Source organism: Heptranchias perlo, chromosome 16, assembly GCF_035084215.1.
Source record: "Heptranchias perlo isolate sHepPer1 chromosome 16, sHepPer1.hap1, whole genome shotgun sequence".
Taxonomy (NCBI): Eukaryota; Metazoa; Chordata; class Chondrichthyes; order Hexanchiformes; family Hexanchidae; genus Heptranchias; species Heptranchias perlo.
This window is the reverse complement of record NC_090340.1, coordinates 44,049,771-44,077,290: the sequence shown is the minus strand read 5'-3', so window position 1 is coordinate 44,077,290 and position 27,520 is coordinate 44,049,771. Positions and strand designations below refer to the sequence as shown.

Below are 27,520 nucleotides of genomic sequence, written 5' to 3'. Positions count from 1 at the left end.
AGTTGTTCATACATCAAAAATAAGTATTGTATTTATTTGCTATTACATATGTACAGAGATGCCAGTAAAACTACATTTTATACACCTTGCTTCCATGGCAAGGTGTTTGATTTAGTAAGACCTTGGGTTGTGCCCGGAGCTCACGCTCTCTGATCGCACGGTTGTTGCACTCGCCGATTCCAGACCCAAACTTCCTCTTTTCTGGGGTCTTAAAGCTGACTTTGTGCCGAGTCCCAGATGCTCGTGCGATTGGTCACGTAGCCAGAGAAAAAGAGGAAGTGACGTGGAGTTGTGGTTAGTTACAGGGCAACAACCTAAAAAAGAGTAGAATCGGAGATTCAGATCAACCCGGGAGATAGTGGAGCCGCAGAGAGCAGCCAGTCCGGGGACCATGGGGCAGATCGAGTGGGCCATGTGGGCAAACGAACAGGCTCTGGCATCTGGGCTCAGTGAGTAACACAGCGACACCCCCAAATCTACAACATTGTCTCCAAAAAAACAGCAGGAACAGTTTTTTTCCTGTGTGCACTCCACTCTCGGGGGTTAACCTTTCTATCTTGATGTGGATTTCCACATCGTTCACCTGAGGAAGGAGGTAGCCTCCGAAAGCTTGTGAATTTAAAATAAAATTGCTGGACTATAACTTGGTGTTGTAAAATTGTTTACAATTTTCTATCTTGAGGCTGTGTACTTCTGCTTTACTGTGAACTGATGGATGAACTTTTGGAACTTTTTCCGCAATACGGTTTGATGTGCAGGAACTGACAGTTTGTTAAAAGGACTCAACACCAGCTGGACTGTAATACAGGGCTTACTGCAAAAATAATGGGGTTAATCTTTTCATCTTGTGAAACTGAATTTTTCGTATTTTTTTTTAACAAAGCTACAAAGTCCCTAGTACAGAAATTTTATGCTGTGCCTTTATATGTTCTGGAAACCGGACGATTTTCTGTCAGTTTGGATGGTTTTAGAGCTGGGATGATTGTTCCGTCTTTTTTGTCTCTAATTTCATCTCTTGTATTTCCTTATTTTAGTTTTGCTGATCGGAGGCGTGGTAGGAGTGGCTGGGCAGTTCAAAGGCTGGGAATTTGCTGCTTATGGCATGTATCCTTTTCGTTCTGGAGATACCCTAAACTGTTACACCGGGTTTAAAGACCTTTACTCAGTTACGCTGAGCATTGAGAAATGTATTAAAACATATAATGCACATTTAAAAAAAAACTATTGTTAAATATTTGGAAGCCACCCCTTCGACCAAAGTTTTGGACACCCCTTCTAATCTTTCATTTTTTGTCTCTACGTCTGCATTCCTCAAGCCTTGGGACGATTTCCACGTTAAAGATACTATATAAATGCAAGTTATTGTACCAAAATCTGTCGATTGACTAAAAAGCAGTCACACATGTTAGCAAATATATTTGAAGAGTGTGACACATCAGATTATTGCAGAAATTGAACCTTATTTAGAATGAAAGAAATTGACCAAAAATACCAACATTGCTGAAATCAGGAGTACTTTCAGAAATTGGTGCCAGCATTTTAGTTTGAAACACCTAATGGCATTGTGCAGACAGAGAGGTGCACAGTTACCCCACGGGTAAGGTGGAAATCCCTGTGGATTAATACCTAGGTTATTCTTTTGGCTCCCAACATGTCAAAAAACAGGAAAGAAATGTTAACCTGCCTTGAAATTTACAGTGAAGATATTCAGCTGACATTTCACAAGTGTCATCCTTTGAAGATCACATGTGGGGGGGGAGGAATTTGAACTCCCTCTGCCAGGTGGAAACGGGGGGGTAGTGGAGTTAAAATAGAGGTAGTGGGTTTACCACCCTGTTCCCGCTCTGCTGTCACTTTTCCTTCTGCTGGGCCGCTGGATTTCCCGTCTGAAACAGGCAGGCGTCTCTTAAATTTGTGTAAATCAGGGTCCTATGACGTAAATAAGACCCCGGTGCCATTTTGACTGTCTACAACAACAACTGGCATTTATATAGCACCTTTACCATAGTAAAATGTCCCAAGGCACCTCACAGGAGCGTTATCAGACAAAAATTTGCCACAAAGCATATAAAGAGATATTAGGACAGGTGACTAAAAGCTTGTTCAAAGAGGTAGGTTTTAATGTGCATCTTAAAGAAGGTGGAGAGGTTTAGGGAGGGAATTCCAGAGCTTAGGGCCTAGGCTGCTGAAAGCACAGTGGTGGGGAGATGAAAATCAGGGATGCGCAAGAGGCAAGAATTGGGGGAGCGCAGTGATCTTGGTGGGTTGTCAGGCTGGAGGAAGTTACATGGACACTGGGGGGAGTGTCCGCTGTGAATGATCCGCTCAGTAAAACCTGGCCATACAGCAGAAGAGCCCCATAAAGGTGAGTGCTAAAATTGTTTATGTGGGGCCAGGAAGAGCAGGAGTGCTCCTCCGGACTCCAGAAGAATAATGTGGACGTTGCTGCCCCAGGCTACCCGCACCTCCGTGATCACACCCCCCTCTCTCGGACCTGCCCTTTTCCCGTCTGGACCACCCGATATTGCACTGGCCCAAAGCCAGCGAGGCGTATCTGGACACCCACTTGGGGCGTGCCGCTCGACGCATATGTGTTAATGACGATCGGCCCTCTAAATGGCTCGGTCACCTGGCCGGTGCTATTGAGCTTTGTCAAGCACCCTGCCGGCACTATCGAGCACTGACTAGCATCCAGCACCACTGTCTGGTACCCTGCCGGCATGCTATGCTGGTCGGCCGCCTTATAGTTAAAATCTACCCCCACAACTTTAAGACTCTTCAAAAAATATCTTTTGCTGTAAACGCTGTATCAACCTTGCATTACTGCAGCTATTTTTGACAATCAACATAATTTGCCTGTTTGTAGAGTAAAATTTTTGATTTGCAATCTAAAACTTCCTAGTGACGTTTTCTGACAGCAGCATCACCACTTTAATGATTGTAGTACTTCAGTGACATTGTGTTCTGCTGTAGCAACTTTGTGATCGCACTGTTAAATTTTAAAGTCAAAATAACTGGTTATTGCTCATTCAGTCTTGGATTGTATGGAATCAGCCTTGCAGCCTCAAAATAAAAGAAAATCACAGTAATTCCTAGTTGGGCACGGGATAGTATAGTGGGATTCATCCATTTTTCTTTTAACTCGGTTTGAATTCAGATCAGACTGATAGGGCTTGATATTAGCACCCGCTATCGGGTGCGTTCCTGGCGGGGGGGCTCCGAAAATCGGGGAATCCCGGAGCGGGTCGGGAGCCCAGCTCCAACCCGCCCACTTCCAGGTTCCCCATAGACGCGCCGATGTACGCGCGCAGCCCCCGCATGTGGGACTCCCGCAGGCAATTAAAGCCAGCGGGGTGCCACTTAACAGTATTTATTCTGGCATTTCAGGTCGTTAACAGACCCGATTAAGGGAATATTTCAGGAGGGGTGGGATTTTACAAACAACTGGGACTGTTTCCCGTACTGGGGGAAACACTCCCAGTTGAAATGGACGTGTTGCAGCCATCAGCCTGTGGCAACTGCAAAGGTCCATTTGACAGGTGTTGGGGGGAGACCCTCACTCATTGCAGGAGGCCACTCTGTCACCTTGGACAAAGTTTTGCCTCCACCGCCCTCCTCCTAACAATCAAATTCACCAACTTGCACACTTACCCCGGTGTCCAGACACATGTACCTACCTTGCGGACCCCCTCAGATGTACATCTTCCGGATGGGGGCCGCCGTAGCTGCAGTCATGACCTCCTCGGAGGGCGAACAGCATCACCAGCCACGCCAGCCACGCCGTCCACCTCTGACAAGTGGAGCCCCACGACACAATGCTGTGACACATCCACCTGCACAGCAAGAGGGAGGGCATGGCAGAGAGAGATGCATCGCAGAGGGCACTACCCTCGCCACTGGGTCCACAGACCGAGGCTCAGCTTCCTGGACCTCTCTGAGCAGCAGTACACATGGAGGCTCAGAGTCACTCGACATGTAGTCGTGGACATCTGCAGCCTCCTTCATGCCGAGCTGCTTCCGGCTGGCCCGAGCACCATCTTCTTACCTGTCGCTGTCAAAGTCACCACTGCCCTCAACAACTTCTCCTCCGCATCCTTCCAGGATGCCACCGGGTATATTGCCGACGTCTCTCAGTCGTCTGCACAAAAGAGCCCTGCAAATACACCTACACCCACTCTGCAGTGACACAATGGGTGGCATCAGTTGTGGGTCTTCATTGTGATCCTCAGGAAAGGGCATTATTGCACAAACCAGACAAGATTCGCAAAGACGTGGCAGTAGTGGTGACAATATAATATGTTATGTGAGTTGGTCAGAAATTAAATCTAAGTAAAAACCATGACAAACCCTCAAACACCCTTGTGCATCCCCTTCATGCTCACGACACGTTTGCCTTATGCTTCCTACTGCACATATGTGATGCATGCCCTGTGGCTGCAGCACAGGTAGTGGCAGGTTGAGTGAGGCTGACCGTGAAAGAGATGCATGAGAGGGTGAGTATGAGATAGAGCCATGAGATTGTATGAGGATTGGGTTGAGTGGTAGTGGCGGGATGAGTACTGGCGAGGTGAGTAAGTGCAGGTAAGATGAGGATGAGGTTTGAGTGGGTGTGAGGGGTGATGTGACAGAGTAGTGTTGGCAGTGCAGAAGGAGGTGTGGGGTGGGGGCGGTGATGTGGCAGACGGAGTGTAGGGGAAAGAGTAAGTGTACTCACTTTGGCTGACCTACTTAGGTCATTGCAGCGCCTCCTGCACTGTATGCAGGTGCGTGATATGTTGGTGGTGCAGGTGACCTCCTCTGCCATCTCGAGCGAGGCCTTCTTGGTGGCAGAGGCAGGCTGCTTCCTCCCGCCCGCTGTGGGGAAGATCTCTGTCCTGCCCCTCCTCCTCACCCCATCCAATGATACCTGGAGTGAGGCATCATTAAATCTGGGAGCAGCCTTCCCCCTGGGCTGCTCCATGCTGTAGTTTTTCCTATTTCTTGCAGCATCAGTCAGTGGAGGACTGCCCCTTTAAATAGAGCTCCTCCAGCTGACAGACCTCACTGCGCATGCGCAGCCCGCCCGACGCGCAGCTCAGCAGCGGGGAACCCGGAACAACAGGTAAGTGGATCCAATTAGGCTGCGATCACGCGCGGGGCAGACTGATTTCACCGGGCGCGTTACCCACACGCCCAATCGCCGCCCCCCCCGCCGCGAACCCGCTGCCCTCCTAATATCGAGCCCATAGTCTCTCAGCTGTCTGCAAAGATCCTCAATGAAATTAGTTTGGACAGTGTTAAATCACTTCCTAGAGGGCAGTAGTCCACAGCACAAACCAAAAGTAACAAACTGAAATTTGCTGGATTCACTCAAAGCGGGCACCAGTATATGCGGTGTGGGGACTAGAAATGTCACCCTGTTACAGTAGGAAGCGTTTTTCTGAGGATGAAGTTGGGGTACATTGTTGGGGGAAAACTAAGTGAGCTTTACTCAACTTTTAGGGCTTGGGATTCCCGACCTAGGAATGGTTGATGCTGGCACTCAGTGGCAAATGCAGAAAAGTGTTCTGTTTCTCAGCACTGACATCTCTAGCTCTGAACACAAAAAGTAGTTCCATTGAAAACCAATTTGAATGGCCCGTAAATTGCTCTGAGCAGCGAACCAACAGTGCTCACTGCTCATTAGATTTAAATTCACCCACTAAGTTACCGCCGCCTTTTTGGCAGCAACATCCTTGAAATGTGAGTTCAAAAAACATTAGCGTTCTTTCCAGGGGGAAAGGATCTCTATGTCCCCTCAAGCAATCAGCTTGAAGGAAGCCACGCTGTGAGAGGAAGTGAAACATATTGACAAATCGCGCAGACTAAAAACCAAGAAGTGCCCGATAAGAACATAAGAAATTGGAGCAGGAGTAGGCCAATCGGCCCCTCGAGCCTGCTCCGCCATTCAATAAGATCATGGCTGATCTGATCCCAACCACAAATCTAAAGAACACAAGAAGTCGGAGCAGGACCCGGCCACATAGCCCCTGGGCCCTCTCCGCCACCCACAGGGCATTGACCGATCCGAACTCAGCTTCATGTCCAATTTCCTGCCCGCTCCCCATAACCCCTAATTCCCTTTACTTCTAGGAAACTGTCTATTTCTGTTTTAAATTTATCTAATGATGTAGCTTCCACAGCTTCCTGGGGCAGCAAATTCCACAGACCCACCACCCTCTGAGTGAAGAAGTTTCTCCTCATCTCAGTTTTGAAAGAGCAGCCCCTTATTCTAAGATTATGCCCCCTAGTTCTAGTTTCACCCATCTTTGGGAACATCCTTACTGCATCCACCCGATCAAGACCCTTCACAATCTTATATGTTTCAATAAGATCGCCTCTCATTCTTCTGAACTCCAATGAGTAGAGTCCCAATCTACTCAACCTCTCCTCATATGTCCGCCCCCTCATCCCCGGGATTAACCGAGTGAACCTTCTTTGTACTGCCTCGAGAGCAAGTATGTCTTTTCTTAAGTATGGAGATCAAAACTGTATGCAGTATTCCAGGTGCGGTCTCACCAATACCTTATATAACTGCAGCAATACCTCCTTGTTTTTATATTCTATCCCCCTAGCAATAAAAGCCAACATTCCGTTGGCTTTCTTGATCACCTGCTGCACCTGCATACCAACTTTTTGATTTTCTTGCACTAGGACCCCCAGATCCCTTTGTACTGCAGTACTTTCCAGTCTCTCGCCATTAAGAAAATAACTTGCTCTCTGATTTTTCCTGCCAAAGTGCATAACCTCACATTTTCCAATATTATATTGCATCTGCCAAATCTCTGCCCACTCACCCAGCCTGTCTATATCCCCTTGCAGGTTTTTTATGTCCTCCTCACTCTCTACTTTCCCTCCCATCTTTGTATCATCTGCAAATTTTGATATGTTGCACTCGGTCCCCTCCTCCAAATCGTTAATATAGATTGTAAAGAGTTGGGGACCCAGCACCGACCCCTGTGGAACACCACTGGTTACTGGTTGCCAGTCCGAAAATGAACCATTTATCCCAACTCTCTGCTTCCTGTTCGATAACCAATCCTCCACCCATGCCAGAATATTACCCCCAATCCCGTGATTTTTTATCTTAAGTAATAATCTTTTATGTGGCACCTTGTCGAATGCCTTCTGGAAGTCTAAATACACTACGTCCACTGGTTCCCCTTTATCCACCCTATACGTTATATCCTCGAAGAACTCAAGCAAATTTGTCAGACATGACTTCCCCTTCATAAAGCCATGCTGACTTTGTCCTATTAAATTATGCTTATCTAAATGTTCCGTTACTGTCTCCTTAATAATAGACTCCAAAATTTTACCCACCACAGATGTTAAGCTAACTGGCCTATAATTTCCAGCCTTCTGCCTACTACCCTTTTTAAATAACGGTGTTACATTAGCAGTTTTCCAATCTGCCGGGACCTCTCCTGAGTCCAGGGAATTTTGGAAAACTATCACCAAAGCATCCACAATCCCTACTGCCACTTCCCTCAAGACCCTAGGATGGAAGCCATCAGGTCCAGGGGATTTATCCGCCTTGAGTCCCATTATTTTACTGAGTACCATCTCTTGAGTGATTTTAATCGTATTTAGCACCTCCCCCCCCCCCAGAGCCCCCTGTTTGTCCAGTGTTGGGATATTCTTAGTGTCCTCTACTGTAAAGACTGAAACAAAATATTTGTTCAGCATTTTTGCCATCTCCATGTTTCCCACCATTAATTTCCCGGTCTCATCCTCTAAGGGACCTATGTTTGCCTTAGCCACCCTTTTTCTTTTTATATAACTATAGAAACTCTTGCTATCTGTTTTTATATTTTTTGCTAATTTCTTTTCATAATCTAACTTCCCTTTCTTAATCAATCCTTTAGTTACTTTTTGCTGTCTTTTGAAGAATTCCCAATCTTCTATCCTCCCACTAAGTTTGGCTACCTTATATGTCCTTGTTTTTAGTCGGATACTATCCTTGATTTCTTTACTTAGCCACGGATGGCTGTCATTTCTTTTACACCCTTTTTTCCTCAGTGGAATATATTTATTTTGAAAGTTGTAAAATAACTCCCTAAATGAACACCACTGCTCATGTACCGTCTTACCCTTTAATCTATTTTCCCAGTCCACTTTAATCAATTCCGCTCTCATACCATCATAGTCTCCTTTATTCAAGCTCAGTACGCTTGTTTGAGAATCAACCTTCTCACCCTCTAATTGGATAAGGTTAGTAAATATACTATAAAATGAGATAGACAAAGCAAAATAAAGAGAGGGTAAGATTAAAAGACTGAGATAAAGGAGTCAGGAAAAAAATTAAAATTCAAAACTTTTTTTTTAAATGTCCAAAAACTATTATAATCAGGAGTAATGAGACTCCATATTTTTAGAAGTTAATTTTCAGTGCCAGAGAGGTTGTTTGGCAGTCTTTAATACTTAACACGCCGCTAAAAGTTAGTTTAAACCTTATAAATTCAGCGTCCCTTTTTTGTGGTGAGATTAGTTAGTTTCCAGCTGGGCAGGAGAACAAGTTCGCGCTGGTCCATTAATTGCAGCCTTTAATGCAAATCTTTCAGATCACTGGTGAATCAGGAAGAGCAAGTTCTGGATTTCCGCGTTTGACTGCGCATGCGCTGCTCACCGTTATTTTATTATACATAATAATTCTTGTAGAAAAATAATCTTTTATTGACCCTTTCATTTTTATTCATTTGTATTTGATGGTATGTTTTCCAGCACCACTATAGAAAGAAAGATCCAGGACGTCCTAAAGCGCTTTACAGCCAAAAATTACTTTTGAAGTGTAGTCGCTGGTATAGAGGAATTTTGGATGGGATTCTTAATCATGTAAAAAGTACCTTCTAGAAAATTCAGTGTGGCAAATTCATTTCAGTTCTCTGCCAGCAATAATTTGTGTTTGTTTAAAAGGGTAATACTTTTGCATACTGCAAAAAAATTATTTTCCAAACTTCCCACATCAGATTGAAACAAAAACGCTGAAAACCTGTCTAATATTTCAGATTAGAAACAGGAAAAAAAATGGATTTAATCCTATTTGCAAGCAACTCTAACTTGCAAGTAATGCTGCTGTCAGACAGAGAACCAAATCAAATTTGCAACATTGAATTTACTAGAAGGTGCTTTTTATGCATTTATATAGCACTTTACTATAGGAACATGAGTAGGCTATTTAGCCCCTCAAGCCTGTTCCGCTATACAATTAGATAATGGCTGTTCTGTACCTCGACTCTATTTACCTGCCTTTGCTCCATATCCCTTGATACTTTTATCTAAAAAGAATCTATTGATCTCATTCTTAAAAGTTTCAGTTGACCCACCATCCACAGCCTTTTTGGAGAAAGAGTTCCAGATTTCTGCTACCCTTTCTGTGAAGAAGTGCTAACCGACTTCTCTCCTGAATGGCCTGGCTCTAATTTTAAGATTCCGCCCTTTGTTCTGGATTCCCCAACAAGAGGAAATAGTTTATCTGTATCTACCCTATTGAACCTTTTATCGTTTTAATCACCTGGATTAGATCACTCTTCAGTTTTCTATACTCAAGGGAATATAAGCCAAGTTTATGCTACCTGTCCTCATAATTTATCCCTTTAAGCCCCAGCATCATTCTGGTGAATATTCGATGTACCCCCTCCATGGCCATTATATCCTTCCTGAGGTGCCGTGCCCAGCACTGAATGCAATACTCCAGATGGGGTCTGATCAGGACTTTATACAACAGAACCATAACTTCTTCCCTTTTGTATTCCAGCCCCCTTGAGATAAAGACCAACACACCATTAACCTTTTTTATTTCCCTTTGTACTGCCCACTAACTTTTAGTGATTTATGTATATGTACACCTAAATCTCTCTGCTCCTCCACAGTTCCTAGTTTGTCACCATTTAGAAAATGCTCCAATTTATCTTTCTTGGATCCAAGTGGATGACCTCACACTTCTCCACATTTGGCAAATTATTGGAATAATTTGGCTGTGGACCAAGAGCTGGAAAGTGGGATTAGGCTGGATGGCTCTTTTTCAGTCGGCACAGACACGATGGGCTGAATGGCATAAATTTCTATGATTCTGTGATCTCCATTTGCCACAGTTTTGCCCATCTGTCTATGTCCCTTTGTAACTTCCTGCTCCCATCTGCACTACTTACTGTGTCTCCCAACTTGGTGTAATCTGCAAACTTGGATAAACAACTCTCTATTCCTTCATCCAAGTCATTGATAAACATGGTGAAAAGCTGAGGCCTCAGTACAAGTCCCTGGGGAACACGGCTTGTCACATCCCGCCAGTCAGTACTCTTATCCCTACTCTCTGACTCCTACCTCCAAACCAATTTCCAAACCCATGCTTACAACCTCAGGATGACACAATGCTTCACAGCCAATTAGGTACTTTTGAAGTGTAGTCACCATTGTAATGTAGGGAAACAGTTTGCACAGACAGTCCCACAAACAGCGATGAGATAATTGACCAGATAATCATTTTTGATAGTGTAGGTTGAGGGACATAAGCTGACCAGGATACTGGGAGAAACTCCCCTGCTCTTCTTCGAAAAGGTAGGGCCCCAGTTTAATATCCCATCCAAAAGGAGGCACCTCCAACAATGCAGCACTTCCTCAGTACTGCACTGAACCCTCAGTCTAGCCTTAGTGCTCAAGTCTTTGGAATAAGGCTTGAGCACACAACCTTCTGACTCAGAGGCTCATGGCTGATACCGGGAGGAGGAGTGTGTGGGCAACCCATTTAGATGTAGGTTCATTTAGATACAGGGTGCATATATTAGTTATTGCTCAGTCTTGACTGTAGTTTCAGTTATATCAATTGCTCCTTACCCGATACGTGCACTAGTATGTATGGTATAAAATCTGCACTTAATGGCTGAATTGTATCTGTTTTATTATAAAAGTCTTAATAAGAATGAAAGATTTAAATGGTGAGCAGCTCTTCAAAAGCTTGGTGAAGGTTCAGCTGCAGACCATATTGTAGTATCATAGTATGGTACAGCACAGGAGGAGGTCATTCGGCCCGTCATGCCTTTGCCGGCTCTTTGAAAGAGGCTTGAGGCTTTGGAGGCAGGTGTTTAATTCTGTATTGGATCTACTTCCACTGGAATATGGAGAGATTGGAAACTAAAGTTCAGTGTGCCTTGTGATGAAAATATCGGAAGAATAAATTTTAGGCAGCTTTAAGTGCTGTATCACCAGCTTAATTCCAATAATAAACTCACTCGTTTATCTGGATCTGTGTTAGGATGGAAACATTTTTCTTCTTTCTATCATTGAATCACCGAATTATATGTAAAAATTAATGTAGATGTAAGGAGGAACTTGGTGATTGGCATCAGTGCTGAGTTTCTGGCAGCTATTAGACTGTAGTGGAGAGCAAGTAATCTTTCTGGTTTGATGATGTGTTTTGAAGGTCATGAAACCAGGTTATGAAACTGAAGAAAGAAGTACTGTCTCTATAAAAGGATTGCGGGTGCTGAATCATTGTGGTTTAGAATTTTTCCTTTAACTTGTGACACTCAGTGCTGCAGGAGTTTTCGTAATGTTGCTGGAATACCCCAGAGGGAAGAGGAGAAAGGGAACGACCATGGAGAGACCGTAAGTAAAGTTATAAGTAGAGAAGTGAGTGCGATAGGAAGTTAAAACAAATTTAAAAGTGGCTAACTACATATGAGTAAATTATTTTCTTGAATGAAAACAATTCTGTTGACGCAAAGCATGATCAAGCTGCAGGAGGGAGGGGAATAGAAAATATGAAAAGAAGAAAAAAGTTTGCTATTTTTAAAATAGGCCAGTTGCAATACTGATGAAATGTGTAATCTGCATATTTGTGTTTTATTTGCTGATAATTCTGTTCATCTTTTTTGCATCTAGAGGTCAGCGTTTTCTGGCAGCTGTTGTGAAATTGTTTGGCCCTTTGACCCGGAATTACTATGTCCGCGCTATTCTACATGCATGGTAAGTTTAAATTTGTGAGTGTGCGTCCTAGAACCTTTAAACCTGCACTTCCCTTTAAAATTTTGCATAATCCTGTTTGAGATCCACGCAGACCCATGATTGCACCTGTCGGTACTGGTTGACAGATGCACATCATGGGCTCGATATTAGGAGAGCTGTGGGTTCGCGGCAGGGGGGGGGGGCGGCTACTGGGCACGTGGGTAACGCGCCCGGTGAAATCAGTCTGCCCCGCGCGCGATCGCAGCCTAATTGGATCCACTTACCTGGTCTTCCGGGTTCCCCGCTGCTGAGCTGCACGTCGGGTGGACTGCGCATGTGCAGTAAGGTCTGTCAGCTGGAGGAGCTGTATTTAAAGGGGCAGTCCTCCACTGACTGATGCTGCAACAAATAGGAAAAATTACAGCATGGAGCAGCCCAGGGGGAAGGCTGCTCCCAGGTTAATGATGCCTCACTCCAGGTATCATTGGATGGGGTGAGGAGGAGGAGGAGGAGGGGGAGGACAGAGATCTTCCCCACGGCGGGCAGGAGGATGCGGCCTGCCTCTGCCACCAAGAAGGCCTGGCTCGAGGTGGCAGAGGAGGTCACCTGCACCACCAACATATCACGCACCTGCATACAGTGCAGGAGGCGCTGCAATGACCTAAGTAGGTCAGCCAAAGTGAGTACACTTACTCATTCCCCTACACTCCGTCTGCCACATCACCGCCCCCACCCCACATCTCCTTCTGCGCTGCCAACACTACTCTGTCACATCACCCCTCACACCCACTCAAACCTCATCCTCATCTTACCTGCACTTACTCACCTCGCCAGTACTCGTCCCGCCACGACCACTCAACCCAATCCTCATACAATCTCATGGCTCTATCTCATACTCACCCTCTCATGCATCTCTTTCACGGTCTGCCTCACTCAACCTGCCACTACCTGTGCTGCAGCCACAGGGCATGCATCACATATGTGCAGTAGGAAGTGTAAGGCAAACGTGTCGTGAGCATGAAGGGGATGCACAAGGGTGTTTGAGGGTTTGTGATGGTTTTTACTTATATTTAATTTCTGACCAACTCACATCACATATTATATTGGCACCACTACTGCCACGTCTTTGCGAATCTCGTCTGGTTTGTGCAATAATGCCCTTCCCTGAGGATCACAAATGAAGACCCACACCTGATGCCACCCATTGTGTCACTGCAGAGTGGGTGTAGGTGTATTTGCAGGGCTCTTTTGTGCAGACGACTGAGAGACGTCGGCGATGTCCCCGGTGATAGCCTGGAAGGATGCGGAGGAGAAGTTGTTGAGGGGCAGTGGTGACTTTGACAGCGACAGGTAAGAAGATGGTGCTCGGGACAACTGGGAGCAGCTCAGCATGTAGGAGGCTGCAGATGTCCACGACTACATGTCGAGTGACTCTGAGCCTCCGTGTGCACTGCTGCTCAGAGAGGTCCAGGAAGCTGAGCCTCGGTCTGTGGACCCTGTGGCGAGGGTAGTGCCCTCTGCGACGCATCTCTCTCTGCGGTTGCCCTCCCTCCTGCTGTGCAGGTGGATGTGTCACAGCACTGTGTTGTGAGGCTCCACGTGTCAGAGGTGGACGGCGTGGCCGGCGAGGCTGGTGAGGCTGGTGATGCTGTTCGCCCTCCGAGGAGGTCATGACTGCAGCTACGGCGGCCCCCATCCGGAGGATGTACATCTGAGGGGGTCTGCAAGGTAGGTACATGTCTCTGGACACCGGGGTAAGTGTGTAAGTTGGTGAATTTTATTGTTAGGATGAGGGTGGTGGAGGCCAAACTTTGTCCAAAGTGACAGAGTGGCCTCCTGCAATGAGTGAGGGTCTCCCCCCCCCCCCCCCCCTCCCCCCACCTGTCAAATGGACCTTTGCAGCTGCCACAGGCTGATGGCTGCAACACGTCCATTTCAACTGGGTGTGTTTTCCCCAGTACGGGAAACAGTCCCAGTTGTTTCTAAAATCCCACCCCTCCTGAAATATTCCCTTAATCAGGTCTGTTAACGACCTGAAATACCACAATAAATATTGTTAAGTGGCACCCCGCCGGCTTTAATTGCCTGCGGGAGTCCCACATGCAGGGGCTGCGCGCGCACGTCAGCGCGTCTGTGGGGAACCCGGAAGTGGGCAGGTTGGCGCCGGGCTCCCGACCCGCTCCGGGATTCCCCGATTTTCGGAGACCCCCCCCCGCCAGGAACGCACCCGATAGCGGGTGCTAATATCGGGCCCCATATCTTTTGTCAAAATAAGTATTACCTTTTCAATTTTCACTCGATCTTTTAAATTCTCTTTTACGTGGTGAAGGTGATGCCTGACTTTCTTATGATAATCATAGAGATGGAAATTAAGGCAAAAAATGAATATTGACGGTGTCAGGATGCACACCCATCACTCTTGATTTCACTCATTCCCGTTCACTTCATTATTTGTTCATAACATCTTCCAGGAAATGCACAGGAAGCGTAGGTACAAAAATCCTGTGGGTCTGATGACGCCCCCTCCCACACCACCACCAGTTTCCAATATGTGCTCCCAATGCATTAATTTGTAAAATATACCCTACATGTTGAGGAATTGTGCTGCCAAGGTCAATGCAGTGTCCAGTTCGACACAGCAAATTTTATAGCCTGCAGTAGGGATTGAGCTCCAGCTGTGGCTGAACTGAGCTCTTCAGCAACAGTCTGATTGCTCCATTGTGACTAAGTTGAGCGGCCACAGGAAAACAAAGGAACTGTTGGAAAAAATAAATTAACATGCATAATAGTGAATAGGGGACTAATTTGATCATTATAAAGGTCTTATCCATTCGTTATATGTGTGACATTACCATGGAGTTGGGATATTCAATTATTTTGACTGGAGAAAATGTTGGAATTACACAGCAGGCCTGTTAGCATCTGTAATTGGCAAAGACTGGTTAACGTTTCAGATGTTAAATCTTTGTCAGAATTGAAAATTGAGGCATTTAATAGGGCAGAGAGAAAAGGGTGGGGAAGAATCTACAGAGAGGAAATGAATGGTTTGCATAACTTGCAATCTGTTTAATCAAATAGCAGGGAACCCTAACCCTACACAGTGTTTACATAGAACGACATTGAATTTTACAGCACAGAAACAGGCCATTCAGCCCAACAGGTCTATGCCAGTATTTTGCTCCAGACGAGCCTCCTCCCACCTTACTTCATCTCATCCCATTAATATATCCTTATATTTCTTTCTCCCTCATGTACTTATCTAGCTTCCCCTTAAATGCATTTATGCTAATTGCCTCAACCAGTCCATATGGTAGCATGTTCCACATTCTCACCACTCTGAGTAAAGAAGTTTCTCCTGAATTCTTTATTGGATTTATTAGTGACTATCTTATATTTATGGCTTCTAGTTGGAAACATCTTCTCTACGTCACCCTATCGAACCCCTTCATAAATGTAAGGACCCCTATCGGATTGCCTCTCAGTCTTCTCTTTTCTAGAGAAGGAGCCCCAGCCTGTTCAGTCTTTCTCGATAGCTGTACCCTCTCAGTTCTGCTATCATCCTTGTAAATCTTTTTGCACCACCTTCGGTGCTTCTATATCTTCTTTATAATATGGAGATCAGAACTGTGCACAATACTGTGGTCTAACCAAGATTCTATATAAGTTTAACATAACTACTCTGTTAGATAATATAAAAGATCATTTGAGTGAAGTAGTGCAAATACACTCCCACTCTGCCCTCTCTGTCTTTAGCCTTCTATACCATTCCAACTAAGCTGAATGCAAGCGCCTAGACGGAGCCCTCTGGTCTGAACATTGACTTTGGTAACTTCAGATCTCAGCTATACCCCAATTTTCTTTACTGAAGGAGATATTGGGGATGAGGGTGGATTTGATGGCATGGGGTGGGGGGGAAGGCAGGTTGACCTATTGTCAGACCACAATTGAGATGAAGGAGGGCAGTCTGTACCCAGGGTATGGCCTGTTTTCTCCCTTTGGTGGACCAATGATTATTTCCAGCATTTTCTATTTTCATTTCATAGACCTCACATTTGTGTAGATTTCCCACCCCCCTCCTTGTTTTCAATGTCTCCATTTTTTTTTTCCTTGTGAAGGTTTTCCCGTTGCCCTTTCACCATTTGAGCTATTTGCACCTTTCTTTGTTCTTTAATGTTTGTTCATTTGATTGCTAATTTTTCAGCCTGTTCACCTTCCTTACTTGTGCCCAGTTTCAAATTGTTTAGAGAGTGTCCTTACTTTATACAATTTCCAAGGATTTATTAATTCACAATGTCTAGATTATGTTGCAGCAGCTCAGTGGCAGGCTAACTGATTCTGCTGTTTGTTTAATTCTCTCCAGCCTCGCAGTGCCTGGAGGGTTTATATTACCCACGGTCCTGGGCACCGTCAACCTTGGCATCGCTAGTCTCATCTACCTACTTGTAAGTCTGTTTTCATATTCTTGTTAGAATTATAATATTCTGAAATATAAATTTTCACAATTGCCACAACCATTTCAGTGGAGATTATTTTTTGTGACTGTTAGCGCAATTATCCGTTTAGTGTAATACTTTTCAAAATAAACAATTTTTTCTTCATAAAATGATCAAAATGTGTGGCTGCTCAATGTGAACCTGCTTACTGTGATCAACTTGTGACCAGTTTATACGGTTCTAAAGCTGTTATTGGTTGGATTTAAGATTGTCAAATAAATGCGAAGACAATTCTCAACAAGTACCAGTAGCCAGACACAATCAGATATGTATCTTTGAGTACATTAGCTGCATAAAGAAAGATATGGCAGTAGTATTAATGCTAGATTCTCAGTATGAAATCCACAAAATAACTAATGCTACTCAATCCTACACTTCAGATCTTTCTGACGATTCCACTTAGAGACTGTTCTGCAAGTTTGTCTAGTGAGTAGATATACGCATCAACCAGAAAAGTCATGACTCGATCCTCAGTTTGAGCTGAGTTAGCTGATTTCTTCTGGGATGACAGTAGGTGTACTGTAATTTTCCTCAGCACTTTTGAGAACATCAGCCATGGTTATTATTCTCGATTTAGTATCTAGAAACCCTTGCTGCAAGTGTGTATTTATGGACATGTTAAGAACAGGATCAGATAGCTATGATGATGTCCGCTAGCCTGCTGACCTCCCTGTTAAGGTTCATGTGTGAATATTGGCCACTTGAACAAGATACCAGAGGGCGTCAAGTGCAGGGCGTCAAGTGCCCATGGAGTGAACATCTGCAGGAGAAAAGATGAGGAGAAAAAATTGGCAACTAAAACATTCAGCATGAGACAATGGCTTTGTTGTTTTATCTCACTAATAAACAAAAATAGCCACGGTTGGCTGATATGTCTAAGTTATGGCCAGAGTACATACATTGGTACAACTAAAGTGGCAGTGACAAATGTTCCACTCAGGACTGCCAATGGGGATGAATCGTTACTTTGCATTTTAAATTTCACGTCCCCCAGTCTGTGCTGACATGAGTAGAGTAAATGGAGTTTGAGAGGGAATCTCGTACCTACAGAAAATATTTGCTTTTGTCGGCTGAAAGAAAATTCCCAAATGTTTCTTAAGATTCTATTACCATCTTCATCGATATATGCAGAGAAGTGTGTTTCAGTGAAATTGGGACAGAAGCAAAAACACTCAGATGCGAGAAATCCATCCACGCTCACGTGTTTTAGTTTAGATTATTATTTAAACATTAGTGGGGCTTTTCCATAAAGGTTTGCAAATGGAAAGCAAATTGCATCTGTATGTATTTTTGCAAGTAGCTAAGTGTTATCATAAATTCAGCTGCCTTCCTTTTCACATGTTTAGAAGAGTTTATTGGGCTAACTCAGGACAAGCCAGGTTCCCTGCAAGATGCAGATGTAATTAAAATTACCTCCCCATCCAAATGTGATCCCAAGAAATTAAACCATGGAAGTTTACAGCACAGAAGGAGGTCATTTGCCCACCATGTTTGTGCCAACTCTATGCTAGAACAATCCAAAACTGGCCCCACTGACCCGCTGTCTTTCTATAGACCTGTATCTTCTGCTTCAAATAGTTATCCAATGTGCAAAGCATTCAGTATTCCACAATTCTGCATAAAGAAATTTCTCCTAACTTTTACAGTTTTAAATTATTGACTTCTTTTCACTGGTTCTCCCATAAGAGAAAATAGTCTTTCCCTATTCAGTCGATCAAAACCCTATATAATTTTTTTAAAAACCCAATTAAATGTGGTCTTAATCTTCTCTGCTCCAGTGGAAATAGTCCCAGAATCACTTCTCTCCTCATAACTCCTAGTTTCCCATCCCTTGCATCATCCTGGTGAATCTATGCTGCACGCTGTCTATGATTTTAACTTTATTCTTTTACTCTATGCCCCTGTTTATAAAACCCAAAATGCAGTTTTTTTTTTATGGCTTTATGTATCTGCACTTTCACCTTCAGGGAATTATGTATTTGAACCCCTAGGTCTCTCTGTTCATAAACAGCAACAACTTGCATTTATATAGCGCCTTTAACGTAGTAAAACATCCCAAGGCGCTTCACTAGTGCGTTATCAGACAAAATTTGACAAAATCCCAGGTAGGATGGGGCAGGGATGGAGGTGATACGGAGGTGGAAGTAGGCGGTCTTGGTGATGGAGAGGATATGGGGTTGGAAGCTCAGCTCCAGGTCAAATAGGACGCCGAGGCTGCGAACAGTCTGGTTCAGCCTCAGACAGTGGCCAGGGAGGAGGGGCGGAGTCGGTGGCTAGGAATGGAGTTTGTGGCAGGGACCGAAGACAACAGTCCTCCTTATAAGAACATAAGAAATAGGAGCAGGCATAGGCCATACGGCCCCTCGAGCCTGCTCCGCCATTTAATCAGATTGTGGTTTTCAATCTCAACTCCACTTTCTTGCCCGATCCCCATATCTCTTGATTTCCCCTAGAGTCCAAAAATCTATCTGTCTAAGCCTTAAATATACGCAATGACTCAGCATCCACAGCCATCTGGGGTAGAGAATTCCAAAGATTCGCAACCCTCTGAGTGAAGAAATTCTTCCTCATCTCAGTCTTAAATGGCTGACCCCTTATCCTGCGACTATGCCCTCTAGTTCTAGACTCTTCAGCCAGGGGAAACAACCTCTCAGCATCTACCCTATCAAGCCCCCCTCAGAATCTTATATGCTTCAATGAGATCACCGCTCATTCTTCTGAACTCCAGAGAATATACCCATTCTACTCAACCTCTCCTCATAGGACAACCCTCTCATCCCAGGAATTAATCTACTGAACCTCCGTTGCACCACCTCTAAGGCAAATATATCCTTTCTTAGATAAGGAGACCAAAATTGTACACAGTACTCCAGGTGAGGTCTCACCAAACCCCTGTACAATTGTAAGGAATCTTACAACACCAGGTTATAGTCCAACAGTTTTATTTTTTGGACTATAACCTGGTGTTGGACTATAACCTGGTGTTGGACTATAACCTGGTGTTGGACTATAACCTGGTGTTGGACTATAACCTGGTGTTGGACTATAACCTGGTGTTGTAAGATTCCTTACATTTGTCCACCCCAGTCCATCACCGGCATCTCCACATCACTGTACAATTGTAGTAAGACTTCCTTACTTTTGTACTCCAACCCCCTTGCAATAAAGGCCAACATGCCATTTGCTTTCCTAATTGCCTACTGTACCTGCATGCTAACTTTTTGTATTTCTTGTACCGGGATGCCCAAGTCTCTCTGGACACCAACATTTAATAGTTTCTCACCATTTCAAAAATATTCTGTTTTTCCATTCTTCCAACCAAAGTGAATAACCTCACATTTCCTCACATTTTACTCCATGTGCCACCTTCTTGCCCATTCACTTAACCTGTCTATATCCCTTTGCAGACTCTTTGTGACCTCCTCGCTTTCCCACCTAGCTTCCTTTCTGTTTGCCAAACTACCATCATTTATGTTGTTAGGAAGCACGATATTGAAATTTGCTATGTCCAGGTCCAGGTTTTCTATATATACACCAAAAACAGAGTGGACCCAGCACTGACTCCTAGGTTATACCACTTCCAAACCTGTTCCAATCCAAAGGTGCAGCTATTCCAAGAAACCTGAACATCTCAATGTACACATGCCACAAGTATTTAATCAAAATGTACATTGGATTCATAAAAAACATATATGTAAATGTAAAGTCTTAGGAATTCAATAAACAAATAAAACAGAAAAGATTACCATGGTGTAGTAGGGAGCACTTTTCTGAGGTGGGGGTTGAGTCAAATTGTGGGGGTAGCTCACTGTACTACACACAGGTCCCTTATTTCTCTCTCCCGCACAAAAATAAATTGTGAAAAGAAGAAAATGTAGTAATGGTTATTACAAACAAAACCCAAGAGAATTTATTATTTAACTGCTGGGTAGAGGCCACTAAGTGTGTAGGAATTGCAGCGTATTGGGTTCGAGCTCGGTGGTTTTACTGTGGTGGCTGGCAAAAGAACTTCTCTGCATCTTCAGTTTAAGTCAACATCTGCAGCTTTTAAAAAAAAAATATGCAGAGAGATTATATATTTTTTTTAAAAAGTAAGACCAGTGCAGAGAGTTTTAATCTTATTAATTCTGTCGCAACACTTTTACAAGAGTTAACAGCGTTTAATGTTTGTGTAAGGAATGCCCTGATTACAGGCATCAAGCTTTTTCTCATTTTCTTTATTGCATATTTTTATAGGGTGTAACTCAAAGGCAACGCTATCTTTGTTAGTTATATAATGCCATCATATTACACGTCACCAGTAAACTTAACAAAAGCTGCATGGGATCCTTGTTTGTAAATTTAAATAAATACCGTGCACACTTATGTAGTCGGTCAACTGAAAGGTCAGGCGGTGTGCAGTCTGTCAGATCTGAGTTCCTTTTATATTACAGGCCAGGTCTTCATAGAATCAAAGAAGGGGGTCATTCGGCCCATCGTGTCTGTGCCGGCCGATAAAGAGCTTTCCAGCTTAATCCCACTTTCCAGCACTTGGTATGTAGCCCTGTAGATTACAGCACTTCAAATGCACATCCAAGCACTTTTTAAATGAGTTGAGGGTTTCTGCCTCTACCACTCCATAAGGCAGTGAGTTCTCAAACTCCACCACCCTCTGGGTGAAAAAAATTCTCCTCAACTCCTCTCTAATCCTTCTACCAATTACTTCAAATCTGTTCCCCCGGTTATTGACCTCTCTGCTAAGGGAAATATCTCCTTCCTATCCACTCTATCTAGGCCCCTCATAATTTTATATACCTCAATTAAATCCCCCCTCAGCTTCCTTTGTTCCAAAGAAAACAACCCCAGCCTATCCAATCTTTTCTCATAGTTAAAATTCTCCAGCCCTGGCAACATCCTCATAAATCTCCTCTGTACCTTCTCTCGTGCAATCACATCTTTCCTGTAATATGGTGACCAGAACTGTACGCAGTACTCAAGCTCTGAGGTCTTGAGAGCCTTGCTTTCTTTACCCACATTAAGAAAGATATGCTGTAAACTGTCAGCAAAGTGCATTCTTAGGATATGTGGATGTGCAGAACAGTTATGATAAATTGGCCAATGCACACGTACATTGTAACTGTATCATGGTGTCAGCACAAGTTGCCAGTGTGAGGCAGCATGCTAATATCATGTTGAACCATCTTGTGCCAGCAAAGCACATGCTTAAAATCTACAAAGATTCTTCTGCAATCTATGGAATGGCTACAATTAAACCAGTGGCCAAGCAGCGGGGGGAACGTCTCTTCATGGCCATCCGGGCTAGCAAAATACACCAATTTTACCTTCATCTGGCCACTGGCTTCAGAAGACATGGGTTATAGGAGCCTTTGGCCACAGATCAATATGAAAGCAGTCTGATTCTGCCAGAAAGTATGCACAGTTAGGAGATCTAAGTCTAGGCTGGAGTCTACCTCTTTGACCAAGCCTTTGGTCACCTGTCCTAATTTCTCCTTATGTGGCTCGCTGTCAAATTTTGTTTGATAACACTCCTGTGAAGTTCCGTGGGTCATTTTACTACGTTAAAGATGCTGTATAAATGCACGTTGTTGTGGTTGTTGGAGTCATTGTGCTTTTGTGATGATGATGAAACTGTACTTGGTGAAGGCCTCCCTTCTCATTGCTTTCTATAGAGGTTAGGTATTATGTCGTAACAACAAATGATTCTACATTTTTAACTTAAAAAAAAAAGCTGACTACTATTGATATGCTACTGTTTCCTTCATGGAGCCTAGAGCTCTTTCTACCCCTGCTGCTTCACTCCTTGAGACTACTGCATTAGATTATTTATCAGATTCTTGCTTGCTGGTCATAGCACACACAAGGTTAAGGTCAGTAATTGTGAGCTGTTCCTGCGAGTTGTATAGAATACACATTACAATCTGGCTAATTTTCATGCCTGAGGACAAGGCAGAGGTTTGCATAGTTCAGGAAGAACATAGGAACAGGAGTAGACCATTTAGCCTCTGGCCGGTTCACCATTCAGTTAGATCATGGCTGATCTGTACCTCAACTCCATTTACCTGCCTTTGATGCATATCCCTTGATACCCTTACCTAATAAAAATCTGTTTATCTCGGTCAATGGAAATTTTCAAGACTCAGCATCCACAGTCTTTTGGGGGAGAGAATTCCACATTTCCACCATCCTGTGTATGAAAAAGTTCTTCCTGATTTCACTCCTCCATGGCCTAGTTCTAATTTTAAGATTGTGCTCCCTTGTTTTGGATTCCCCCACCAGAGGAACTAGCTTCTCTGTATCTACTCTGTTGAATCCTTTATTACGTTAAACACCTCAAATAGATCACCCCTCATCCTTCTCGACTGAAGGGAATACAAGCAAAATTTATGCAATCTATTCTCATAATTTAACCCTTTAAGCCTTGGTATCATTCTAGTGAGTCTGCACTGTATCCTTCCCAAGACCAGTATATTCTTCCAGAGGTGTGGTGCCTAAAACGGAACTCCAGATGGGTCCTGGGCTGTGATCTGTATTTGTCTTTCTACATGAATAGGGACCCATCTATCCGGTCATTCAAATTATTTGACATAGATCAATTATCAAAACATTCCAGTCAATTGAAACACCTTATGTAATTGACAGTCTGTCCATTCAATGTAGTTGAGAGAATTATGGTTTTAATGTCCTTTGTTTTGAATGATATACCTGTGTCTGACTTTACCCCAGTCAGCAGTCAGTCTGAAGCCAGCAGAAAGATTAGGCTAAATCAATGGCTCTGTAGAATCATTTCTCTACACAAAAAGCTGAATAACAAAACATTGATCCTTGAAACATGGTCAAAGTTAGCATTAGAGAAGAATCTTGGTTCGTTTGACCATTCGAGGAGAATAGTCAAGGTTGTGCTTACTGCAAGTATAATGTCTGTACTGAATACTGTTCATTACCTGTTTAGTATTTTAAAAATTTGCTGGTTTATAGCTTGAACCTTGGTCTGATGGAGTGTATGTTCATCCACCAATTGAAGACAAGGAGATCACTAGGTAGCATAGGATTTATTCCAAATACAGTTGCAAGTTCTCTATTTGACCCCTCGGCCTTGCTGCATTTACCAGATGCTGGGCCGGTAAAGGCACATTGTAGTTCGTAGGGGACGAGCTCCCCATAAACTGGCATTCTCATTAGAGAGGACATAAGGATTACTATGCAACCTGAATTTTAGGATTTTTTTTTATATCCCAAAGAAGTACAGATTGTGAAATAGATGTCAAACTATTGTGCATTTTAGCTTCATTTAAAAAAAAATAAAAGTACCTATTAGTAGTTTTGAGTTTATGTTAACATTCTCAGTGGCTGGAGGGATCACACTCAACATGACCTATCCCCATAACTGCTTACTTTGGACTGCATTCTTAAGTGGACCTTGGCTGGGTCTATGTTCAAATTACATTTTCTTTGAAGTTACACTTTCACTCAATTTTAACAGCTGACAGGGACTGCCTGCTGATAAAATGTCTTAAGTGGTCCTAAAGCAGACTGGAACATCTGGGGGAAGTTTTCAACTTTGCCGCCAGTGATTTGGCCAAGCGGGTCGTCTGCCTGCTGTAGAACCTGCCCGGTTTTCGTTCCATTGGAGGATATGGTTTAGATCAACTCTGAATTGAAACGTGTAACAATAAGATGGCAATGGTGGCATGCTTTTCAAAAAATGAAACCGCTTATCTTTCGCAATCTAGGCTGCGATACGAAAAGAGGAATGGAAACCCATACAAGCGCAGCAGTCTCAAAATCGTCAAGTTGGAAAGAGTATTCATCAACCACCCACGAACCCCCCTCCACGGCCACCTGCTGAACATCGAAGGAAACAAGTGGATGATGCACCAGCTAGAGCTGCCTATGTCAATGCCACACCAGTCACTCTTGACTCAGACTGATGTCATCAGAGGAATTACCACTGTAATTACTAACTTATCCTGTTATTTTACAGAACATCTTAACGTAGCGTACTGTAGGTTTTAGGACCAATGCAAGATCAAGTTATGATTTCTTTAAAGGAAATGTGAACAAATATTTTTTGCTATGGATTTTCTCACTCTTTGAGGGACCTGTTACAACAAGAAATAATCTGCCTTCTTGTTTACTTACCAACATTACTGTTTATATAATATTGTTACCAAAAGCTCTCCCATTTCATTTTTTTTCCAGAATTGTAATATTTACAGATTTTTGCAGTATATAGCGTCTGTTCTTTGTAAAGTATTAATAAAATACAGGACTAACAAATGACATTCCACTGAAATATCAGTAATAATTAGCAGTTGAATTTGTAGAAGAGGAAATGAATCATCTGCTCTAATATACAAATCCCTTTCAACTGTATTTTTCATGTGCATAATACAGTGTGAATACTTGAGGTTTTGTAAATCAATGCATCATTACATCGAAACCAGAACAAAATTCCGCATTCACAAATAAATCCAGTAGGGAATTCAGAAACTTCTTTATCCAAAGAGTGGTAAGAATGCGGAACACAGTACCACACGGAGTAGTTGAAGCAAATAGCATAGAAGCATTTAAGGGGAAGCTGGATAAGCACACCAGGGAGAAAGGAATAGAGGGAAATGCTGGTGGGGGTAGATGAAGTAGAGAGGGTGGAGGCTCGAATGGAGCATAAATGCCGGCATAGACCAGTTGGGCCGAATGGCCTGTTTCTGTGCTGTAGACTCAATGTAATTAGTGAATCATGATGCTTTGACTCCAGTAGAATGGTGGGAGCTGATGCAGTGCCCCAAAAGATGATACACATAGCAACTGGCTAATTGTTACCTGGCTAATTATTTTGTTGTCAAGACTATTCCTATATATCTTTACTAACTTGTGCTAGAAATATCCACCAGTGCTCAAGTACACAGTAAAACCATTTCTAAATTTCTGATCCTTCTGTTCATCAATGTGAGGGAGAGTTGAAGAATGGAACACCCTGCTGTTGGCAAACCCTTCTATGGTGTCGCATGGCCAAATCTACAATTAAACTTGGCGACAATGATCTTTAACTCCCAATTTCTAAGGAGCCTCAATTAGTGTCGCTATCCTTGTAGCCTCCAATGCTGGCTTTAGGGTTGTAATAGACACTGGTATGAATGAGGTACATCAAAGTATTATGTCTCACTTGTGCTTTCACAGCTATGTTCACTTCACCTGACCACACACAGAAAATGCCTGTTGTGAGCCTACCAATCTGAAGAGGGGGTAGTTTCTGTGTGTCATGAATGATGTCTGTTTCTGGGGTGTTGTGTCAGCTCTAGCTGCTATTCTGGAGTCAACACATCTTGAGTCAATCCCCCACTTCCAGAGGGTATGGTGGTATCCGTGTAGAGAGCATTCATTTTCAAAAGGGCCATTGATTAATGACAAATTTATATCAATATGAGCATAAATTCAGCACCAAAGTGGTAAAAAAGCAGCAAAGCAGTAAAGTAGCTCATTTATACTAGATTATATGCACGTACCCACTAGAGGCCGTGCTGTAAGTAGCCAAACTCATTTTGCTTCTAACCCTTACAGCCAATGGAAAGAGACTTCTATCCTGTCAGTCTGTGCTGGACTCAAACATAGCCCCCAGCTGTGAAAGCATTACAGCACTTAGTCATTAAACAGTGACAGTTTCTGACACTAGATATGACTACCTTGAAAATCCATGTGTAATGAACTAATGTACATTTTGAAGCCTTACATGCTATAAATCTCTACAGTGGCCACCGATCCATGGGCAATCTATGACTTGAGATATCTCACAATAGTGAAATATTGTATGATGTTGTGAGAATACAAGATTTCAGCCAAGTTATCTTAAAATTTGTAGGCTTAAAGTGTGTATGTATCTTTTTCAGGAGACATTGGAAAACTGATTTCGAAGCCAATTTGTGTCTTTGTAGAAGCCATTTTGTGTCTTGTAGTGACCATATTGTTGAATATAGTAATTGTGTAAATTGTGTTGTTTCTCTAAAGCAATATTCACAAAAGAAATAATGACATGTCACTCTCAACAGAACTGGCTGTAATATTTTGGTTTACAATATTGGAATGCAAAATAAATGAAACTGGTTCTGATGAACTATGATACTGTACTATCTGAAGTTTATAACAATAATAACTTGCATTTATATAATACAGTATTATAGTACGATTAATGTAGAAAAACATCCCAAGGCCCTTCACTGAGGCTTAAGGGAAAAAAGATGTAAGGAAACAGAAGACAAGCCAGGCTATCAGAAATTAGAAAGAACAACTAAAAGTTTGGCTGAAGAGATGGGTTTTGAGAATGTTTTTGGAGGTGGAAAGGTTTAGGAAGGGAGCTCCAGAGAGAAGAATTGAGGTAGTTGAAGGCTCTGACACTAGTGGGGTGAAAGAAAGGGGGATGCATAGAAGGCCTAAGTCAGAGGAACAGAGTCTTTGGGAAGAGCATTGGAGGAGATTGCAAACATAAGGAGAGACAAGGCCTTGAAGGAATTTAAAGGCAAGGGTAAGGATTTTAAATTTAATGCTTTCGGGGCCGGGGAGCCAATGTAGATCAGCAAGGACTGGGAGATGGGTGAGTAAAATGCAGTGTGGGACAGAATATGTGCAGCAGAACTTACGACAATTCGGAGAATGAGAAGGATGGGAAGGCAGCTTGGAAAGTATTAGAGTAGTTGAGTCTGGAGGTTAAAATCCATGTTTAAGGGCCTCAGAGGTGAAAGGGCTAACATGAAGGCAGAGGCAGACAATGTTGCAGAGATGGAAGTAATGTTTTGATAAACTGTTCATATATGTACGAACAGAAAATGTTTTGAGTGATGTACTCCTGAGTGGGAACTTTATTCTTGCAAATTTTCTCTCTCCTCTCCTGAAAATATTGATTCATTGTTATGGTACCTGGTACCTCACCCAAGTAGCTATTATTCATTGTGAGCCTTGACATTATCAGCAGGCTATTCCATCTAGCCTAATCCTGTCCTCACCTGAAATCCATACACATTTCCAGCTAGGGATCAGGAGAGGAAATCCTGGCTTATTTCCTCTCCCCACCCCCC

At 43.3% G+C, this 27,520-nt stretch overlaps 1 protein-coding gene across 1 annotated transcript; it reads left to right on the top strand.

The window, feature by feature from the left end:
- Window positions 1-290: 290 nt before the first annotated feature.
- Window positions 291-26,568, top strand: cyba (cytochrome b-245, alpha polypeptide). Its single transcript, XM_067998043.1, has 6 exons — window positions 291-449; window positions 1,035-1,104; window positions 11,548-11,622; window positions 11,899-11,982; window positions 16,322-16,403; window positions 24,185-26,568. Exons 1-6 carry the CDS (start codon window positions 392-394, stop codon window positions 24,380-24,382), a joined length of 567 nt encoding a protein of 188 aa, XP_067854144.1. The 5' UTR covers window positions 291-391; the 3' UTR covers window positions 24,383-26,568.
- The last annotated feature ends 952 nt before the right edge of the window (window positions 26,569-27,520 follow it).

Coding starts and splice junctions, on each gene's coding strand:
- cyba (XM_067998043.1), top strand. CDS start 392: ATGGGGCAGATCGAGTGGGCCATGTGGGCAAACGAACAGGCTCTGGCA. Junction 11,983..16,321: donor CGCGCTATTCTACATGCATG/GTAAGTTTAAAT, acceptor AATTCTCTCCAG/CCTCGCAGTGCCTGGAGGGT. Junction 16,404..24,184: donor CTAGTCTCATCTACCTACTT/GTAAGTCTGTTT, acceptor TTCGCAATCTAG/GCTGCGATACGAAAAGAGGA.